This window comes from Rattus rattus, chromosome 2 (assembly GCF_011064425.1).
Source record: "Rattus rattus isolate New Zealand chromosome 2, Rrattus_CSIRO_v1, whole genome shotgun sequence".
Lineage (NCBI taxonomy): Eukaryota > Metazoa > Chordata > Mammalia > Rodentia > Muridae > Rattus > Rattus rattus.
Genome location: NC_046155.1, coordinates 35,053,581 through 35,071,881, shown reverse-complemented (window position 1 = coordinate 35,071,881; position 18,301 = coordinate 35,053,581). Strand labels below are relative to the sequence as shown.

Here is an 18,301-nt window from a genome sequence, read left to right as displayed (position 1 = left end):
CCACACCAGGCTTTCCATCAGTTGCCTATAGTCCTGCGAGTAGAGTTGACCTCCTGGCCTGGTATTCGTAAGAGTAAACTTTGTGCCGTGTTGGGATACTCTGAAATTAAGAAACCCAAAACAGCAGAGATTAATGGTGCTGACGATTCTTTCCACATGTAACCTGTAGCAGGTCAGTTCAAAACATAAAGGCGCACAAGTTTAAACAGGTCGGTGGACGAAAGTTCTACCAAACTTCTATTAGTCTTAGAGTCAGCTCTTCAATGAGGTTGCATAAGTCTAGTTGACGATTTATGGCAGGTGACATCTACTCAGTTTGGTGTACCCAGAACAGCTCATCTGCTTGTACTGTCTTCAGGAAGCCTGTGGCTGGTGGAATGATCGCCATCCATGGGTACTGTGGCCTGCGCCTATATATATTCTCAGCTCTTGTGGAGACCAAGGTGGCAGGATCATAGTAGGAAGTTGGCCTGGACAACATCAGAGCTTTGTGTTTAAAAATCCTCTGGAGGAAGACTCTGGTTTTGTTGTTGTCGTTTGTTTTTTGGTTTTTGGTTTTTGGTTTTTTGGGGTTTTTTTGTTTTGTTTTTGGCTCATGCATCAATCACTAGATAAGGGAGCATATTCCGCTTTGATTGACAGATCCATCGAAATCTATTAGAAAACCGATGAAGTAAAAGTTAAAAAAGGAAGAACTAGACATAAAGGTCACAGATGTAGGTCACATTGCAGGAGATCATCTAAAGATTTCACCATCAAATGTTCATTATGCTGCACCCTGGGACCATAACAAGATGCAAAAGGTGGCGTTCATAGATTAAGTCATAAGAGCAGATAACCATTGTCCATTAGGGTAAAGAAACAGATGCATACACAAAGAAACTTCTTCATTATCTGCGTATTATTTGCAATGAATCAAAATCTATTTACAAGGGCTGGAGAGATTGCCAGTGGCTAAAGCCCTTGTTGCTCTTGCAGAGGCCCGAAGTTCAGTTCCTAGAATCTGCATTATGAGGCCCACAACTGCCTACAACTTCAGCTTCAGGGCACCTGGTACTCACCCTCTCCTGTGCTCTGGGGCAATGGCACACATGGGCACATGCCTGTATGTGTGTGCACACACACACACATATAGACTCATTTTTAAATCTATTTACAAATACTTCCTTGGAAGTGTAAAGGAGGGCTACCCTTAAAAGGTTACAGCAAACAAACATAAAAACACAGTAGGTAAGTAGATAGATAAATAAAAAGATAGATAGATAATAGATGATAGATAGATAGATAGATAGATAGATAGATAGATAGATAGATAGAATTTTTAAAAGGCTACAGGAAATAGTAAGTGGAAATAAATTTGAGGGGAGTACTGAAGGTTGACCTAGAGCCTCATAGATCCTAGACGATTTCCCCAGAATCATAATCTGCAAAGTCTTAAAGATTTCTGAAGTTGCTGCTAGGCAAGCACTCTACCAACTGAACTATACCCCTGTCCCCTCATTTGCAAAGTCTTAATGGATTTTCCCACAGCGCTAGTTTCTGAATAACCTCAGAGGCTAGGATGGGAAGAGTTTGGGTTTGGTTCGGTTTGTTAGTTTGCCCCAGCTGATGTTGAAGTACATCGATGACCGGGGATATGATCAGGACAACTGGGGACACACTCAGACCCTTAGGCAGGAAATTCTTAGAGTCTGAAACAGAACCACATGGGTAACCAGATCATGCCTCTGTAAACAGCTGGACTTATCCACATGGGAATTCAAGGGGACCATTACTGTGTATTCCCTGTTGCCGCTTGCTTGTGTGGTCAGCGTATGGTTCTTTGCAGGAGGATGGTCGGTATGAAGGCCCAACCTTGGCACATGCTGTGGAGTTGTTTGGTGGTAGGAGATGGAGCACTAGAAACCCCAGCCCTGGGATGTCAGCAAAGAATGCCGAGAAGCCCAACATGCAGAGAAACAACACCCTGGGCATAAGCACCACCAAGAAAAAGAAGAAAATGCTCATGAGGGTAGAGTAAACTCATTTCTTAAGCACCATACCCAGCCTTCTACCATGACCGTGTGGCCCACATTGCCATAAGCCACCATGAGTTATTTGAGTTAGAGACAAGATAAATGATAAAACAATGGTAGCAAAGGTTTGCCACGGACCTCTCAGGTGCCAGGGCCAGTGTCAGGAATCAAGCGGACACCAAGGAGAAACCAAAGTCCTTAAAAACCTGTATCGGCTTAAACACAATACATGGTAAATACAAGCCATTGTTAAGTCACCTGCAGAGTGCTGCATCAATAGAGAAAATACGGGGCTGAGAGGCAGGCAGTAAGGGCCTCAGAGCAGCAGACTCATGGTGGGGCTTGAAGTGCGTATAGGGGTTTTCCAAACACGACACAAAGGAAAGCGCCTGCCACAGAGGAGAAAGGAGAGAGGCTAAAGGGTTCTGCTAGTCCCTAAGGGTCCATGTGAGAGTCTAGAGCACAAGTTCCAGGGTAGGCAAAGAGGACTGGAAGAAGAAAAAGGGTCGGTCGTAGCAGGCACGATGGTTCGCTCCTGCAATCCCAGTGTGTCAGAGGCTTAGGCAGGAGCATTGTAGTAAGTTCAAAGTCAGCCTGAGCTAGAGGAAGACATGCCTCAAAATAAAGACAACCGAAAATAAAATAGAGAGAGGTCACATTTATGAGGGTGATTTGAATGATGAATTCTGTGTATGAATCAAGATAAGCAGCACTATATATTATGGATTATATAGCATATGTTTTCATTATGACATCTGTCTCATAGCTATCCAAAACAGTCCCACTCTTCGCCCATGGGAGGTTCTTGATGGGCCATAGAACTTTATTGCTTCCTATCGTGTATGTCCCCACAGACCTCAGAGGTGTGCATCCCTTTTCCAGCCCCCTTTTCTGAGGTGACCCTGCTTCCCAGTGAAGAACACACTGGGTAAAATGACCTGAGGTCACTTGGGCAGCCTTACCGTAGGTAAGGTCTCGCCAGGCAAGACAAGATTGAAGGACACAGGTTGGAAAGCAGAACCCTCTCTGAGCTTAAGCGTTCAGGGAGAACAATACAGTCCAGGAGCCATGGAGAAATCTCTGTTCCCAGGGGGAGAGTGGAGAGGTGACGGACGATGAGATGGCCACCCGGAAGGCCAAAATGTACAGAGAGTGTCGCAGCCGGAGCGGCTCTGATCCTCAAGAGGCTAATGAACAGGAAGACTCAGGTAATGCAGTGTGTTCACATCTGAACTTTTCTGTTTTACTTTCAGGGGGAAAGTACAAATTCGGCTTTGTGCTAGGATTTTAATTTGATATTGTAGGACTTTTTTAATGCTCTTTTAAAAACATTCATATGCGCACACACATGTGCAGGTGCCTTTAAAGGCCAGAAGAGGGCGTCAGAGCCCCTGGAGCTGGAGTGCCAGGCAGTTGTGAGGTGTCTGGGTACCAAGAAGGAAACTAGAGTCTCCTGAAAGACCAGCAAATGCTCTTAGCTTCTGAGCCTTCTCTCCAGGCCCTGGTGGGAATTCTTAGGATAATTTCTTTATCTCGCTGAGATATGAAACCCAAGAGGTAGTCCTACAAGTGCACTGTACTTGAAAGAAAAATCGCCATTGGCTTGCCGTTCTTGGTAGATAATATTAGCTATACAGGATACAACTGGCTGGATGTTGGTGCTTTTAAAATTGTACCTGGATGACATGACCACATCCATGACCAAGTCATTTACATATTCTTTGCTGGGACCTTGGGCGTCTGTGTACTTTTTTAAGCTCCCAGATGATACTACCTTGTAGCCTGCTGACACCCACCAGATTGGCCCATTCATCAAAGTATTCGTATGTTCCCTACATGAAAATCAGTTGTGTGGATTGTTTTGATGATATTTAAGGGAAAGTAGGAGCTAAGTCATCGCTTCTTTTCTTCCCCCCTTTGATCCCCACAGAGGCCAATGTCATCACTAACCCTCCCAACCCCCTCCATTCCAGAAGAGCCTACTCTTTGACCACGGCTGGGTCCCCCAACTTGGCTACCGGGATGTCATCTCCTATCAGGCCAGTCCCTTCCCCTGTGCTGTATTCTTCAAACAAGAGTCCATCCAGGTGGGGCCTTAACATGATGAAAGAGAGGGGCTCTCTACATCACTCCAGCCGTGTGGAAGGGCGTGTACCTCGCTCCCTGTGGGAAGTCCGACTCTGACTCTAACTCACAGTTAAAGTGAAAACCAAAGAAACCCTAATTGAAAATTATCCTGATTTTCCTGAGTCTGTAATCATAGTCTCTTATATCACTGTAATCCCTTCCAGTTGTTTGAGAGAGTAACTCTTTCACGGTCAGAGACAGTATAATCAAAAGCTAAGCCATGATTCTCTAACTCTACACATCTAGCTGACTTGCCACTAACTACCTGCAGGCCTTTAATATCAAGCATCAATTAATTCAAAATTAAGTTAAACTGGAAAGTCAGTTCCTCAGTCACAGTGTCATTGCACTGTGGCCACGGGTGGCTAATGGCTCCTGAGCTGAATGCAGCAGACAGAGGACATGTGTCCCTGCAGCAGACAGAGAACATGTGTGTCCCTGCAGCAGACAGAGGACATGTGTCCCTGCAGCAGACAGAGAACATGTGTGTCCCTGCAGCAGACAGAGGACATGTGTCCCTGCAGCAGACAGAGGACATGTGTCCTTGCAGCAGATAGTGTCCCTGCAGCAGACAGAGGACACGTATGTCCCTGCTGCAGATAGAGGACATGTGTCCCTGCAGCAAGTTCCTTCAGGTAGCACCACAGTAAGGGGAAACCAACTTGAGTGTGAGCCTCCTGACCTTACTGAGAGTTGAGATCCGTGTCAGACTTTCTGAGACGTGATGGCCGCTGTGCTTGCCTGGAGATGTAAATGTAAGTATTGCAACAAATGGTGTTTATCTCACCCCCAAGCTGGGATTGTTGCAAACGATAGTGTAAGGACCCTAGACATGAGAGAGAGATAGAGAGAGAGAGAAAGAAAGAGAGGGGAGGGGGAGGGAGGGAGGGAGGGAGGGAGGGAAGGAGAGAGGGAGGGAGGAAGGAAGGAAGGAAGGAAGGAAGGAAGGAAGGAAGGAAGGAAGGAAGGAAGGAAGGAAGGAAACAACCTCTGTCTGTTTTTGCTGGTGATGGCAGCACATGCCTTTAATTTCAGCAGCTGAGAGACAGAGGCAGGAGGATCACTGAATTGGAAGCTGGCCTGGCCTACAGAGCTAGTTCCAGACTTGTCTACACTGTATCGTGAGACCCTGTCTCAAAAACAACAACAAGAACTCACCATTTTCAGAGCAGAAGTAATTCCAAAGTGAAAAGCCACCAAAGGGAGGTGGATTGCTGCCCTGCACACAACAGCTGAAGAAATGAGGAAGATCCAGGCAGAACGCACCTAAGGCAGATGCTGTGCAGCGTGCCACAGAGGAGTGGGTCTCAGCACACTGACATAGGCTTTGGCAGCGTTCATTTCTCCACACCCCACACACACGGGCACAGCTACAGATCTGCTCCGCAAATCCGATCTCGTTTGCTTCTCACTGGCTAGCAATGATGACTCTGTAATAAATTATCACTTAAAGGGGAGAATCCTCTCCCACCAAGTGACACAACTGTACTTTTAGCCTTTGTGCATTTAAATCCACAGTTGGTTAAAAACAGGCCAAAGTCTAGATGACTGTCCGTTTTTCTCTCGCAACTTTTCTGTAAATTCAGATTTATAATAAAACTAAAATCCGAAAATGGCTGGAAACCTTTGTAAGTCTGTCTATGCTGAATCCTGGATATACAAAACAGACAAATCACCTGGGTTGAGGGTGCTTTCCTTTTATTTCAGTCACTTGTGAGCAGGAAAAGGCAGAACAGAATGAAGGAGGGACGTCTATTGGACAACAAACTAACGTGCAGGATCTAAAGTCAAATGCTCAGCCCCAGGGGGAGGGGCCAGTCCCTCTGACAAGACACGTTTTAGGGCACAAGGAAGACAGAAGTAACAGTAGCCTGATATTATGTTAAAGGAAAAGTGTGGCTGAATCCGAAGTCTAAAGAGGGAGAGACTAGCTAGATGCAGAAGTTCCTAGAGTCAGAGAGACAGTCCCATAGACAGGATCCAAGGGTGGAGTTAAAAAAGAGGAAGACAGGCAATTCACTGGTTTAAATGCAATTTATGTTGTCCTGAACTTGTACCCTAGGCTGCCCCTACCACACACAACTGTTAATCCATCTGTTGTGATGCCCTCCCATCCAGAGAGGTGACTGTCAAATCTTAAGACTAAATTACTCTCTGTGAATGAGCACTGGTAGCAGAATGAAAAGTAGACCGGCTACTCGGTATTCTTTGTACTTTCTTATATATTAACACTTGAAATATCCCCCTCAGAGGGGAAAATCTAAGCCTTCCTCAACACAGAAAAAAAAGAAAAGAAAGAAATACCCTGTTAATTGATTTGACTGAAAGCCATAGACAAAACATTTCCTCTACTACTCTTGGAGTAATCCACACAGAAAATAAAGAGTGTGGTGAAACAGCCAGCCTGAATACTTGCCTGAGAGCGATGATATTTTTATGGTGAATGGATGAAGCCTTGGCAGGTGCGGACGGGCTCCAGTGAGGGGCTGGCTTCCTTCCATTCTTAAGATTTTTCTGACTCACATTTTCCATTAATAATAAAAGCTCTTCCCTGTTTTCATTGAAGTGCTGGTTAAAAATGGAAAAAGAAAAACATCTACGCATTTCCAACTTGCCTCCTAGATGTGTCTCCATAATTTAGAATTCAGAAAAGAACATGAATTGTTTCCCACAGGTTATGAATGAGGAATTTGGAGATTTTATGTATGTATACACACACTCACACACACACACACACACACACACACACACACACACACACGCGTGTGTGTGTGTATATATATATATATATTTAACATGACTTTTCTTTGGACACAATGAATTTAGGGGATTCCCCCTGACTTATCAATCTGTGCTTTTAAAAGAACTGTTCCATCAATGAAGGGATATTAACCCCAGCATTCTGTCCCAGTCGAGTACGCTAGAAACAGTTACCAGTACATATTTATTCCCTCTGACATGAGTCTTGGATATAGCATCATCCCCCCCCCCTTTGCACATATTGTCATCAGAGCCTCTGTTGAGGCAGTGACTCGGGGTGTGTACTTGCTGGTAACAGCCATGTTTCTCTGCAGTGCCTGGAGTAGCAGCAGCTGGCACGGGCGGATCAAAGGAGGAATGAAAGGCTTCCAGAGCTTCATGGTCTCAGACAGTAACATGAGTTTCATTGAATTTGTCGAGCTGTTCAAATCATTCAGGTAGGACACGGTCTTTCTTCTTAACTCTTTCTCAAACCCACAGTTGGATGGCAGTGCTAAATGGGGAAGTGTTTTCCATTCTCCTCAGCATAAGGAGCCGCAAGGACTTGAAGGACATCTTTGACATCTACTCTGTACCCTGCAATCGGTCTGCTTCTGAGTCAGCCCCACTGTACACCAACCTGACAATCGAAGAAAATACCAATGACCTTCAGCCTGACCTAGGTTGGTTTAACAATTTACAGTTTCCCTTTGAGAATTTTCTCTCCAAAAACCAAGGTAGGAGATCCAGTCACATACATTTCAGTGTGTCACTCATGGTGTGCCAGTTACCTAGAGCTTGGTGAAACTGAGAATTGTTTCCACAGTCATCTGGTGGTGAAGGGTAGGCAGGTCCTGTGGAAAATCCATCACTAAATGGGCTTTCGGCACGTAGTTAAAATTGGGCTGTTTAACTAAGAATGTTCCAGTCACCCTGACCACCTAGCACCCTTTCCCAACCATTTCCAAGGGTCCATAAGGTATGGACTGTGTCTTAATTGAAAAACCAGTATCTCTCTTACCTGTGGGTAAGTACTCGCTCAGGCCCAGGCAGGGATTATCTGTGCTTTGTCAAGGGGAGTGCTTGGTGACCTCAGCAGAGTGCTCCTAGCTGAACACCTAGAATGTTCTTCCTTCTTTGTAAACCAGAATGCCTCCTTCTATTCCACTGATACCTTTTTAGTCATCTGTGAACTTTAGGCCTATTATTTTTCTCCTAAATTCTTGATAGAACTGTAAACACAAAAGAGCACACACATACACACACACACATGCACACACGTACACACACATATGCACACACACATGCACATGCACACACATGCACATACATACACACACATGCACATATATACACACACATGCACATATATACACTAACCTTTTTTGTGTACTTCCTTCATAATTATTTATAACCTTCTGTTGTCCTTATATAAATATTAACTATTTTTATTTGTTTTTATTGGTTATCTTATTTATTTACATTTCAAATGTTATTGTGTAGCCATCAAAACATGTATACCTATAAACTAACCAGGTAATTGCATCTTTTAGATGATTACATTTTATCTTCTAGATTCATTGTAGGTTTTTGGAAGATGAGCAGGCATCAGAGTTCCCATACACCAGCCCCCTGCACACCTGTGTAGGTGTCTGCCTATGCAAACTTTGGCCGTGTTAGAAAAGTACAATTCAGTCACTATCAAAGCGTATTGGTAACTGGAGTTCTTGGTTTTCCTTAGGGCTGTGCATTCCATGGGTTCTACAGACAGTGACATGTACACACCACGGCACTAGGCGTAGTCGCTTTGCTGCCTTGAAAACCCCTCTGTCTCAACTTTGAGTTTTCCCCTCCTTCCCTGGAACCCCTGGGCTGCCACCAAGCTTGTTACTAGAAAAGCCATAACTGTGTTTTTTCTAGGAAACATGATATCATTGAAATCCTGTAGTATGTAGCCTTTCAGGATGACTTTCTTACCAGCCAATGTGCATTTACAGTGCCCCCCCCACTTTCTGCAACTTAATGGCCAATTTACTTTTAAATTGAATATGTTCCATTGCATAGACATGCTGCTACCAAGATCTGCATGCATACTTTTGTATGGAGATATGTTTTGTAACCTTTTGGCTAAGTACCTGAGAATGCTAGATTGCATGGCAAGCCTCTGTTTTATCCCATAAGATATTGACACATTGACTTCCCAAATGGCTAAAATCGAACCAACCAGACCTGTCAATGGGAAGCAATGAGAACACTTCTGGTTAGAATTAAAATAACAAAATTAAATTAAAAATAAACAAACTGGCAGTGTGGTGGCTTCTTGCTGAACTAAACATGCTCTTGACGTAGGGTCTGGCAGTTACTCTTTGATTATGTGCCAAAATGAATTTTAAAATGGTATTGATGCAAAATCTGTATACAGATGGTTATAATTACAGATTTGAGATACAGAAACCTTCAAGATCACATTTCTTTTGTCTCTACTAAAGGGAAAGATTAGAAGCAGTTACTCTGAGAGAGAGAGAGAGAGAGAGAGAGAGAGAGAGAGAGAGAGAGAGAGAGAGAGAGAGCGCTCCGCAGTTACAAATATTCTCTGCCCTTCCAGGGGACTGCGTTCAGTATCCAGGACCCACATCGAGTGGTTCACAATCCTCTATAATCTTGGGTCTAGAGAGTCTGACACCCCTGGCCTCCAAGGGCACCTGTGCTCACATGTACATAGCCCACCAACCCCTCACACACACATGTACATTTTAAAGTATCTCCTTTAAATTTGAATTTGGACTAAATGTGATGGTTCACACACCTTAATGCCAGGCAGAAGCAGGTGGATCTCTGTGAGCATCTTTCCAGCCCCTAGGTTCTTTCATTCGTTCATTTATTCATTCATTCATTCACTCATTCATTCATTCCTTTTGTTTTCTCTTTACTATGGGAAGCCAGAAACTCACACTGAGTTTGGCACCTTATTTGGACAGATTAGAGCTTCATCGGGGCATTGACTTCATAATATCAATGAGCTCTGTCACAGAGGATTCCGAATTATCCATGGACTGTGGGTGGCTGTGTTTCAGATTTGCTGACTAGAAACGTCTCGGACTTGGGGCTGTTCATGAAGAGTAAGCAGCAGCTTTCTGACAACCAGAGGCAGATATCTGATGCCATTGCTGCTGCAAGCATCGTGACTAATGGCACTGGGATTGAAAGCACATCCCTGGGCATATTTGGGGTCGGCATACTCCAGCTCAACGACTTCCTGGTGAATTGCCAAGGAGAACACTGCACATATGATGAAATCCTCAGCATCATCCAGGTATCTCATGTGTGGCATGTATGGTATCACATGTATAATATCACATGTATGACATAGTGGTAAATAACACAGGTATGGCATGTATGGTATCACATGTATATCACATGTATGGCATAGATGATAACACAGGTATGGCATGTATGGTATCATATGTACAGGATGTATGGTATCACATGTATGGCATGTATGATATCTTATGTATGGTATGTATGGTATCACATGTACAATATCACATGTATGACATAGATGGTAACACAGGTATGGCATGTATGGTATCATATGTACAGGATGTATGGTATCACATGTATGGCATGTATGATATCTTATGTATGATATCATACATATGGCATAGACCATAACACAGGTATGGCATGTATGGTATCATATGTACGGGATGTATGGTATCACATGTATGATGTATATGGTATCACATGTATGACATGCCTCTGGCTGGTCTAATAGTTTGATGTTAAGCATTTTACCCTGTCTATACTTCTGCATAACTGGGGCAGAAATAGAGTTTCTTTTAATGCCAACTCTGTAGGTATTCTTACATTATGATCAGTGTAGGACCCAATGACAATTACAAGGAATTTGGTCCCAATTACTTCTCACTGTTCTAACACATACAAGAGTCTAGAGTTTCAATCCATTACTCACCATGCATTTGTTAGCTCTTACCCTGTAATCCATGTTCCAAGAGCTGGGAATATAGTACTGGGGAAAGTCTCATTCTTCTACACAGCTTACTTTCTGGTGTGTGAGGCAAACAGCAAACAAATATACACAATTTCAAGAGTGAGCAAGGTAGCCAGGAAGGCTGAGCTGGAGAGCAGCACTCGGGCCAAGCCCTGAGTGAGGAAATCATTCCACGTTCCGAAGGAGGAGAATCCTCAGAGAAACATGAGCCACTAGCTCAAACCCTGGGGCAAGAGTGAGCTGGGGATTTATGAGGAGCATCAAAAAGCTAGCATGATAATCAGAGCCAGGCAGGACCTGCAGATGCGATTTCAGGCAGGCGTCCCAGGACCAACTCCTCTAGGCCTTTTAGACCACAGAACAGATGAAGGTTGACTTCTGTCCTTGTGAGATGGGAAGCTTTAAGAAATTTCAAGCAGGAGGGTGCATGATCTGTGCTTCAAGAGGCCCACATGAGCCCATTTGTCAACAAACTGGGCTGATGAAGGGTGGAGAGGGGTAGAAAGCAGAAACTGTCCCAGGAGCCCAGGCATCCGGTGGCAGCTATAGAGAGTGAAACTTTGATGTGGCAGGGTCACCTGCAGCAGAATTAGCTTAATCTCCTGATCCGAGGATGGAGTAGCTGGGTGCCCATTGGATTTAACCCCTAGAGATGCTGAAACTGAGCGCTCTGTCACTGAGAGTGTGTTTGGTGGGGTTGCTCCAAGCAAATCACCACATCCCACCTCCCACTGCTGGACGGGAGTTGCTTTTATTATCCTCACTGTCACCTCAACTAATAAATGCACTCAACTGTGTTTTCATACAAGTCAGCCTTACTCTTTTCTCTTGCTACCTTTTTCCCCCTCTTAAATAAATATGCTTGGTATAACAAACTCATGTATAATAAATATTTTCTTTAGGACTAAAAACTACAATTTGCCACTATATAACTAAATTAGTTCAAATATTTGGTTTAGACGTTTCCTAATGAAAACAGAACATGTGGTGCTAATGCTCCTGCTTAGTTTCCTTTGCCTAAAAAGCATCTCTTTCCAAATCTCTTGCAGAAGTTCGAGCCCAGCATCAGCATGTGTCATCAAGGTCTATTGTCCTTCGAAGGGTTTGCAAGGTAACTCCTCAGACCGCATTTGCCTGCCTCCGTCCCCAGTTTCTCTGACGCAGTCTTAAGAACATGTGTTTCACCCAGGTTTCTGATGGATAAAGACAATTTCGCCTCAAAAAACGACGAGTCGCAGGAGAACAAGAGAGACCTGCAGCTACCCCTCTCCTACTATTACATCGAATCTTCGCACAACACCTACCTCACGGGCCATCAGCTCAAGGGGGAGTCCTCTGTGGAGCTCTACAGCCAGGTACAGAGAGCTCCACTGCGGTGTGGCTCTGGGGAAGCGCTCTTACCTCGGAACCCCCAACTCACAAACATCTGCCCCCAAGACCCCTGTGAAGAACTAGTAAAGCGTGATGAGAAAGAAGTATGCAGAGCCATCGAGTGTGGGAAAACAGGCTACACACACAGCGGTTGTTTTCTTTGCTTTTTTTCCTGCCTTTTTGATTGTTTGCTCCCCCCCCCCATCTATACTTGTAGGCAAAGAAAAAAGAAAGTGTTTGTGTGGGACTCATAGCTCTTAGATCTTAGTCGGATCTACTCCTACTAAAATTAAGTTTTCCCCTGGGAAAGCCGTCCAATCGCTTCACTAAACGCTAAATAAATCAATACATTGTGGTGGGAAAGCTTAGTGGAAATGCAAACTTTCTTGCAGAGCTAATCCCCCAAAGTTGTTTGATTTGTTTTGCTTTGCCATTTGTTGGACAACCAATCCATCCCTATGGCAACCAACCAACGAAAAAGCCGCACAGGCTGGAGGCCATTTCGTCCAGGCTGAGATTCCTGGGAATGTTCTGGGAAACAGTGGGTTCTCCGGACTGGGAAAAGTACATCCTTTGACCCCACCAGCCAGCTCTCAGTCATTTGCCCATCTCTCTCTGTTACGCTGTATTTACTCAACTCCTACCAGAGATCAGGAAAGAGGCAGGTTAGGTCCAGGGAATGCAAGTGTGTGGTTTTGTGCTTGTGAGAGAGTACAAGCTAGAAAACTAATTCCATTGTAATCGTTCATACCCAGCAGTGAAATTCCTTTTTCTCCAGATTGATCCTGTACACATGGTAGACCTATAACACAGTTTTCCCCCTAAGTTTTTGTTAGCACAGAATGGGCATGGTGGCACACACCTTTAATCCCAGCACTCAGGAGGCAGAGGTAGGAGTATCTTCCTGAGTTCAAAACCAGCCTGGTCTACAGAGAGAGCTCCACAACATCCAGGGCCCTGATTCACAGAGAGACAGTATCTCCAAAAGCAAGCAAAAGAAAAAAACCTAGAATTTTTTTAATTGGATATTTCTTTATTTACATTTCAAATATTCCCTTTCCCAGTTTTCCATCCATAAGCCTTCCCCTTCCCTCCCCCCCTTCTTCTTGTTCCTCTCTCCATCCACCCCCTCTTACCACACCCCCCACATTCCCTTACACTAGGGGTCCAACCTTGTTGGGACCAAGGGCTTTCCCTTCCATTGGTGCCCAACAAGGCCATCCACTACTAAATATGCAGTTGGAGCCCTGGGTCAGTCCATGTATAGTCTTTGGTAGTGGTTTGGTCCCTGGAAGCTCTGGTTGGTTGGCATTGTTGTTCTTATGGGGTCACAAGCCCCTTCAGCTCTTTCAATCCTTTCTCTAATCCTTCCTCCAATGGGGGCCGAGTTCTCAGATCAATGGTTTGCTGCTAGCATTCACCTCTGTATTGGACATGCTCTGGCTGTGTCTCTCAGGAGAAATCTATATCCGGTTCCTGTCAGCATGCGCTTCTTAGCTTCATCAATCTTATCTAGTTTGGTGGCTGTATATGTATGGACCACATGTGGGGCAGGCTCTGACTGGCCATTCCTTCAGTCTCTGCTCCAAACTTTGCCTCCATATCCCCTCCTATGAATATTTTTGTTCCCCTTTTTAAGAAATAGTGAAGCATCTGCATTTTGGTCATCCTTCTTCTTGAGCTTCCTATGGTCTAAGGATTGCATCTTGGGTAATTCGAGCTTTTGGGTTAATATCCACTTATCAGTGAGTGTATACCATGTGTGTTTTTCTGTGATTGGATTACCTCACTCAGGATGATATTTTCTGGAATGTGTTTTTTAATCTCTGGATTCTAAGGAACTTTTATTAGGAAATGAAAATGTGTCCTCATAGTAATGATTTTCAAACTAGGACTCTGCCAAGGGTCTTCAGCTGCTTATGCTGACATGAGTAAGCCACAGCTAGAAGGGACTTTATCATGGCCCAGTTCTGCTACAGGACTACTGACCCATCTTTTATGGGCTTCACAAAATGGCCATTTATTTCCAAAAAGAGTTCCAAAATAAAAAAAAAAAAAACAAAAAAAAAAAACCAAACCCAATGACTGAGTTCAATCCCTGGAACCCACGTGGTGTAAGAGAGAACTCCTCCAAGTTGTGTGACCTCCATACATGCCATGGCATTCATATGAGCGCGCGCGCACGCACGCACGCACGCACGCACACACACACACACACACACACACAAATCAATCAGTAAGTGCAAATTTTAAAAGTTTAAATCCATTGTTCTGTAGGAAATATATATTTGAATTGTTCTATATATTTTATATGTATACACAAGCTCATAGTCATAGTTACACACACACATGCACGCACGCACACACACACACACACACACACACACACACACACACACTGTGTGCTCATTCTTCACAGGAAATCAATCAAGGACCATTCCTGAGCTTTGATTTCCAATTCATTGTTTGACTTCAAGAATTTTTAAATTCCTTAATATTCTACCCCGAGCAGAGACTATCTCAGCTTTTGATCAAGGCACAGAGTCCCCCACACGGACTCACAGTTGTGATTAGACCGTGGGAAGATCTCCTTTGCTTCATTTCTCTCCTTTCAGTTACTTTCCATAGTTTCTCTCCGGAGCAGATGGAAAACAAAAACAAGCCCTGTCCTCCCTACCTGGAGTTTCCAGCCCAGTTTTCCTTTTCTACCCTAATACAGAGACACTGGGTTGAGAGACTTTAGCAAAGACCTATAACCCCTTCATATTGAAATCCCTATTACCAGTGGCTGATCACAGTTGGCTAGCTGGTCACATTTACAGCTAACATACTGATTACATAGCTTCAGGCCAAGGCAGTATACCTATACCAAGTCGTAGGAAGAGCCTTTCTAGAATCTTGCATTAAAAATCCTGCACATTCTGCCACGTTTACTTGCAGGGACATCCCGATAATGGATTACTGTCATGTGGAGATCATTACATGTACTCTCAAGTCACACTGTATCAGCTCAGTAGCAGACAGTCAGCTCCTCGTCTTGGGTCACCTTTCCATTATGTGATCATTTTAAAGACAGTCTGCAGATGAGTTTAGGGAAGATGCGATTGCTCCAGATAACAGATGTTGCAAAGCCGCAGTCCACAAAAGTGTGTGGAGAGTCCTGCTTCCAGCCTGAGATTCAGCGTAGCCAACAGATGCCGTCTCCCAGACCACAGGCAGGTTTTTGCAGCAGTCTGCTGAAGAGGCTGAGAGATAATGTGTCCAAGCTTGGGGGGAGCGCAGTGTGTGAGTGACTGCTGGTACCTGCTATGCCTAGGGAAGAGGGGAGCTTATGGCTCTGCTCCGGATGCAATCCCAGGCCTACGTAGTCAGGCAAATCTTTGATAGCTCTTTTCTTCTATTCTTCTTACATGCTACATTTTGATAGCAAAGAGGCTTTCTCGTTGCAGAATTTTGGTCTTAATGGAAGAGGTTATATCAATATTGGATATTGATTTATGTAAATGTTTAGTCACCTTCTTAGGGGCCAAGGCTTTAACTCAGCACCCTCACCTCTACTAACATTTCCTTAGGCACAGATTATGCTAATTGCGTTTTACCTTTTTTCTTTTATTGAAAATAGTTTTTTTCACATACAATATATTCTGATTACAGTTTCCCCTCACTCAGTTTCCCCTCCAAATTCCTCCCTCCTCTCCACTCCCCTCCAGATCTACTCCCTCTCTGTCTCTCATTAGAAAAAAAAACAGGCTTCTAAGAGATAGTCACCAAACATGACAAAATAAAATATAGTAAGATGAAGCAGAAACGATCATATCAAAGTTGGGCACAGCAACGTAACTGGGGGGACGGAGTCCTAAGAACAGGCACAAGAGTCAGAGACCCACTCTTTCTCACAGTCAGGAGTCCCATCAAATTATTAAGCTAATGGCTATAATAAATACACAGAAGACCTGGTGCAGATGCCTGTAGGCGCTGTTCTTGCTGTGTCGGTCTCTGTAAGCTCACATGTGCCCTGATTGGTTGATTCAGAGGGCTTTGTACCCTCCATCTTCTCCGACTCTTACAGTCTTTCTGCCTCCTCTTCCGTGGGATTCCCTGCGCTCTGACGGGAAGGATTTGGTGGAAGGCTCCAATTTAGACTCTCACTGCACGTAATGTCTGGTTGTGTGTCTAGGCATCTCTTCCCATCAGAGGACGCCTCTCTGATGATAACTGGATAAGGCACTGATCTATGAGTATAGCAGAATATCATTAGGAAAAATTTATTGATTTTTTTAAACCAGTAGTGTCTGGTTTTTACTCTAGGTCTCTGGACTATCTAGCCTCTAGTTCTTGGCTATCCAAGCAATGTTGGGTGTGGGTTCCTTCTCATGGAGTGGACCTTAGGTCAAATCAGACACTGGTTGACTACTCCTACAAGTTCTGTGAGTGCCATTACCCTAGCGAATTCTACAGGCAAGGCAGACTGTAGGGCAAAGGTTTTGTGAGTGGGTTGGGACCCATGTTTGTCTTCCAGTAGCCTACAGAGTACCTTCTCACACCAAAGAGCCTAGAACATAGGAGTGAGGACGCTAATTGTATGAATGTTGTCCTCCTCAGTGGGATCCCACTGTCAGTTCGCAGAGAGCAACCTGTTGTCTTAGCAATAGCCTGTGTGGTTTGGGGAGTCCTATAGGACCCCCTTCATCAAGAACTCAATCCAATGCTGTCTAGTCCTGTAAATGGAAGCTTTCCCTGGCCTCAAGAGATGGCCAGACTCTGTATACCACCATCACTAGGAGACCTCCTTAGGATCTCCTTCATCTATTCCATGAAATTTCCACCACACCGGGTTTCCACACCACTCCTTAATTGTATCCCCAATTCCAGCCATCTCTCCGAACACTCTCTTTTCAAACTCCACCTTGGCCCACAGCTTATCCTTCCACTCCTTTCCCCACCCACCCCCAGTCTGCCCTCAAAACCTCTTGGGTATGCACCTAAAGTTCCTGACTCTTATGAATAAAGATCACTCTTTGGATATATGTCTAAGAGTGGTATGGCTGGGTCTTGCTATAGATTGATTTGAAGATAGATTTCTTCGGTGTCTGTACAAGTTCACACTCCCACCAGCAACGGAGAAGTGTTGTTGGATATTTAATAACTCTATTAGTTCTTATTATGGCGCGGCCATCCACCCCCTAATAATTGGGACAAAGTCCTGTTGATTTATTTAGTCATCTTTAGCACAATTACTGGGTGATTATCTGTCTTAGCTAGGGTTTTATTGCTGTGAACAGACACCATGATCAATGCAAGTTTTATAAAGGACAACATTTAGGTAGGGCTGGCTTACAGGTTCAGAGGTTCAGTCCATTATCATCAAGGCAGGAGCATGGCAGCATCCAGGCAGGCATGGTGCAGGAGGAGCTGAGTTCTACGTCTTCACCCGAAGGAAGCCAGGAACAGACTGAGCATCCCCAGGCAGCTAGGAGGAGGTTCTCCAAGCCCACTCCCACAGTGACACACTTCCTCCAACAAGGCCACACCTTCTAATGGTGCCACTCCTTGGGCCAAGCATATGCAAACCATCACATTACCCTTAATCTATTTTTCTACACTAGCCTGGCTATTTCCCAGCAGTGCTCCCAAAGTTATTTGCCAATAGTTGTCCTGTCTGTAATGGACTTGTACCATCAGGCCATTTCCTGGTACCCCCCCCCCTCCTCCTCCTCCTCCTCCTCCTCCTCCTCCTCCTCCTCCTCCTTCTTCTTCTCTCTCTCTCTCTCTCTCTCTCCCTCTCCCCCTCTCTCTCTCTCTCTCCCTCCCCTTCCTCTCTCCCTCCCTCCCCCTCCCTCTCCCCTTCCTCTCCTTTCTACCTGTGGTCCCTACCTGTGATCCTCAGTCAGGGCACTGAAGCCCCACCCATCTCTATTCTTCCAGTAATTGGCCATCAGCCACTTTTGTTTAACCAGTCAGAGACTATAGGTGAGCAAAGTTTGCACAATATCATTTGGTGTACGTTTATCATTTGTATGTAGGAGAACCCCTGACT

At 44.5% G+C, this 18,301-nt stretch overlaps 1 protein-coding gene across 1 annotated transcript in view; it reads left to right on the top strand.

Moving 5' to 3' along the window:
• LOC116891119 (1-phosphatidylinositol 4,5-bisphosphate phosphodiesterase epsilon-1) overlaps positions 1-18,301 on the top strand; it is a 204,360-nt gene that overhangs the window by 131,980 nt on the left and 54,079 nt on the right. The window contains exons 9-16 of the mRNA XM_032891834.1: positions 1,829-2,011; positions 3,106-3,223; positions 3,946-4,054; positions 7,217-7,339; positions 7,428-7,564; positions 9,956-10,194; positions 11,943-12,004; positions 12,083-12,248. Coding sequence (XP_032747725.1) covers positions 1,829-2,011; positions 3,106-3,223; positions 3,946-4,054; positions 7,217-7,339; positions 7,428-7,564; positions 9,956-10,194; positions 11,943-12,004; positions 12,083-12,248 — 1,137 coding nt within the window. The remainder of the gene's footprint in view (positions 1-1,828; positions 2,012-3,105; positions 3,224-3,945; positions 4,055-7,216; positions 7,340-7,427; positions 7,565-9,955; positions 10,195-11,942; positions 12,005-12,082; positions 12,249-18,301) is intronic.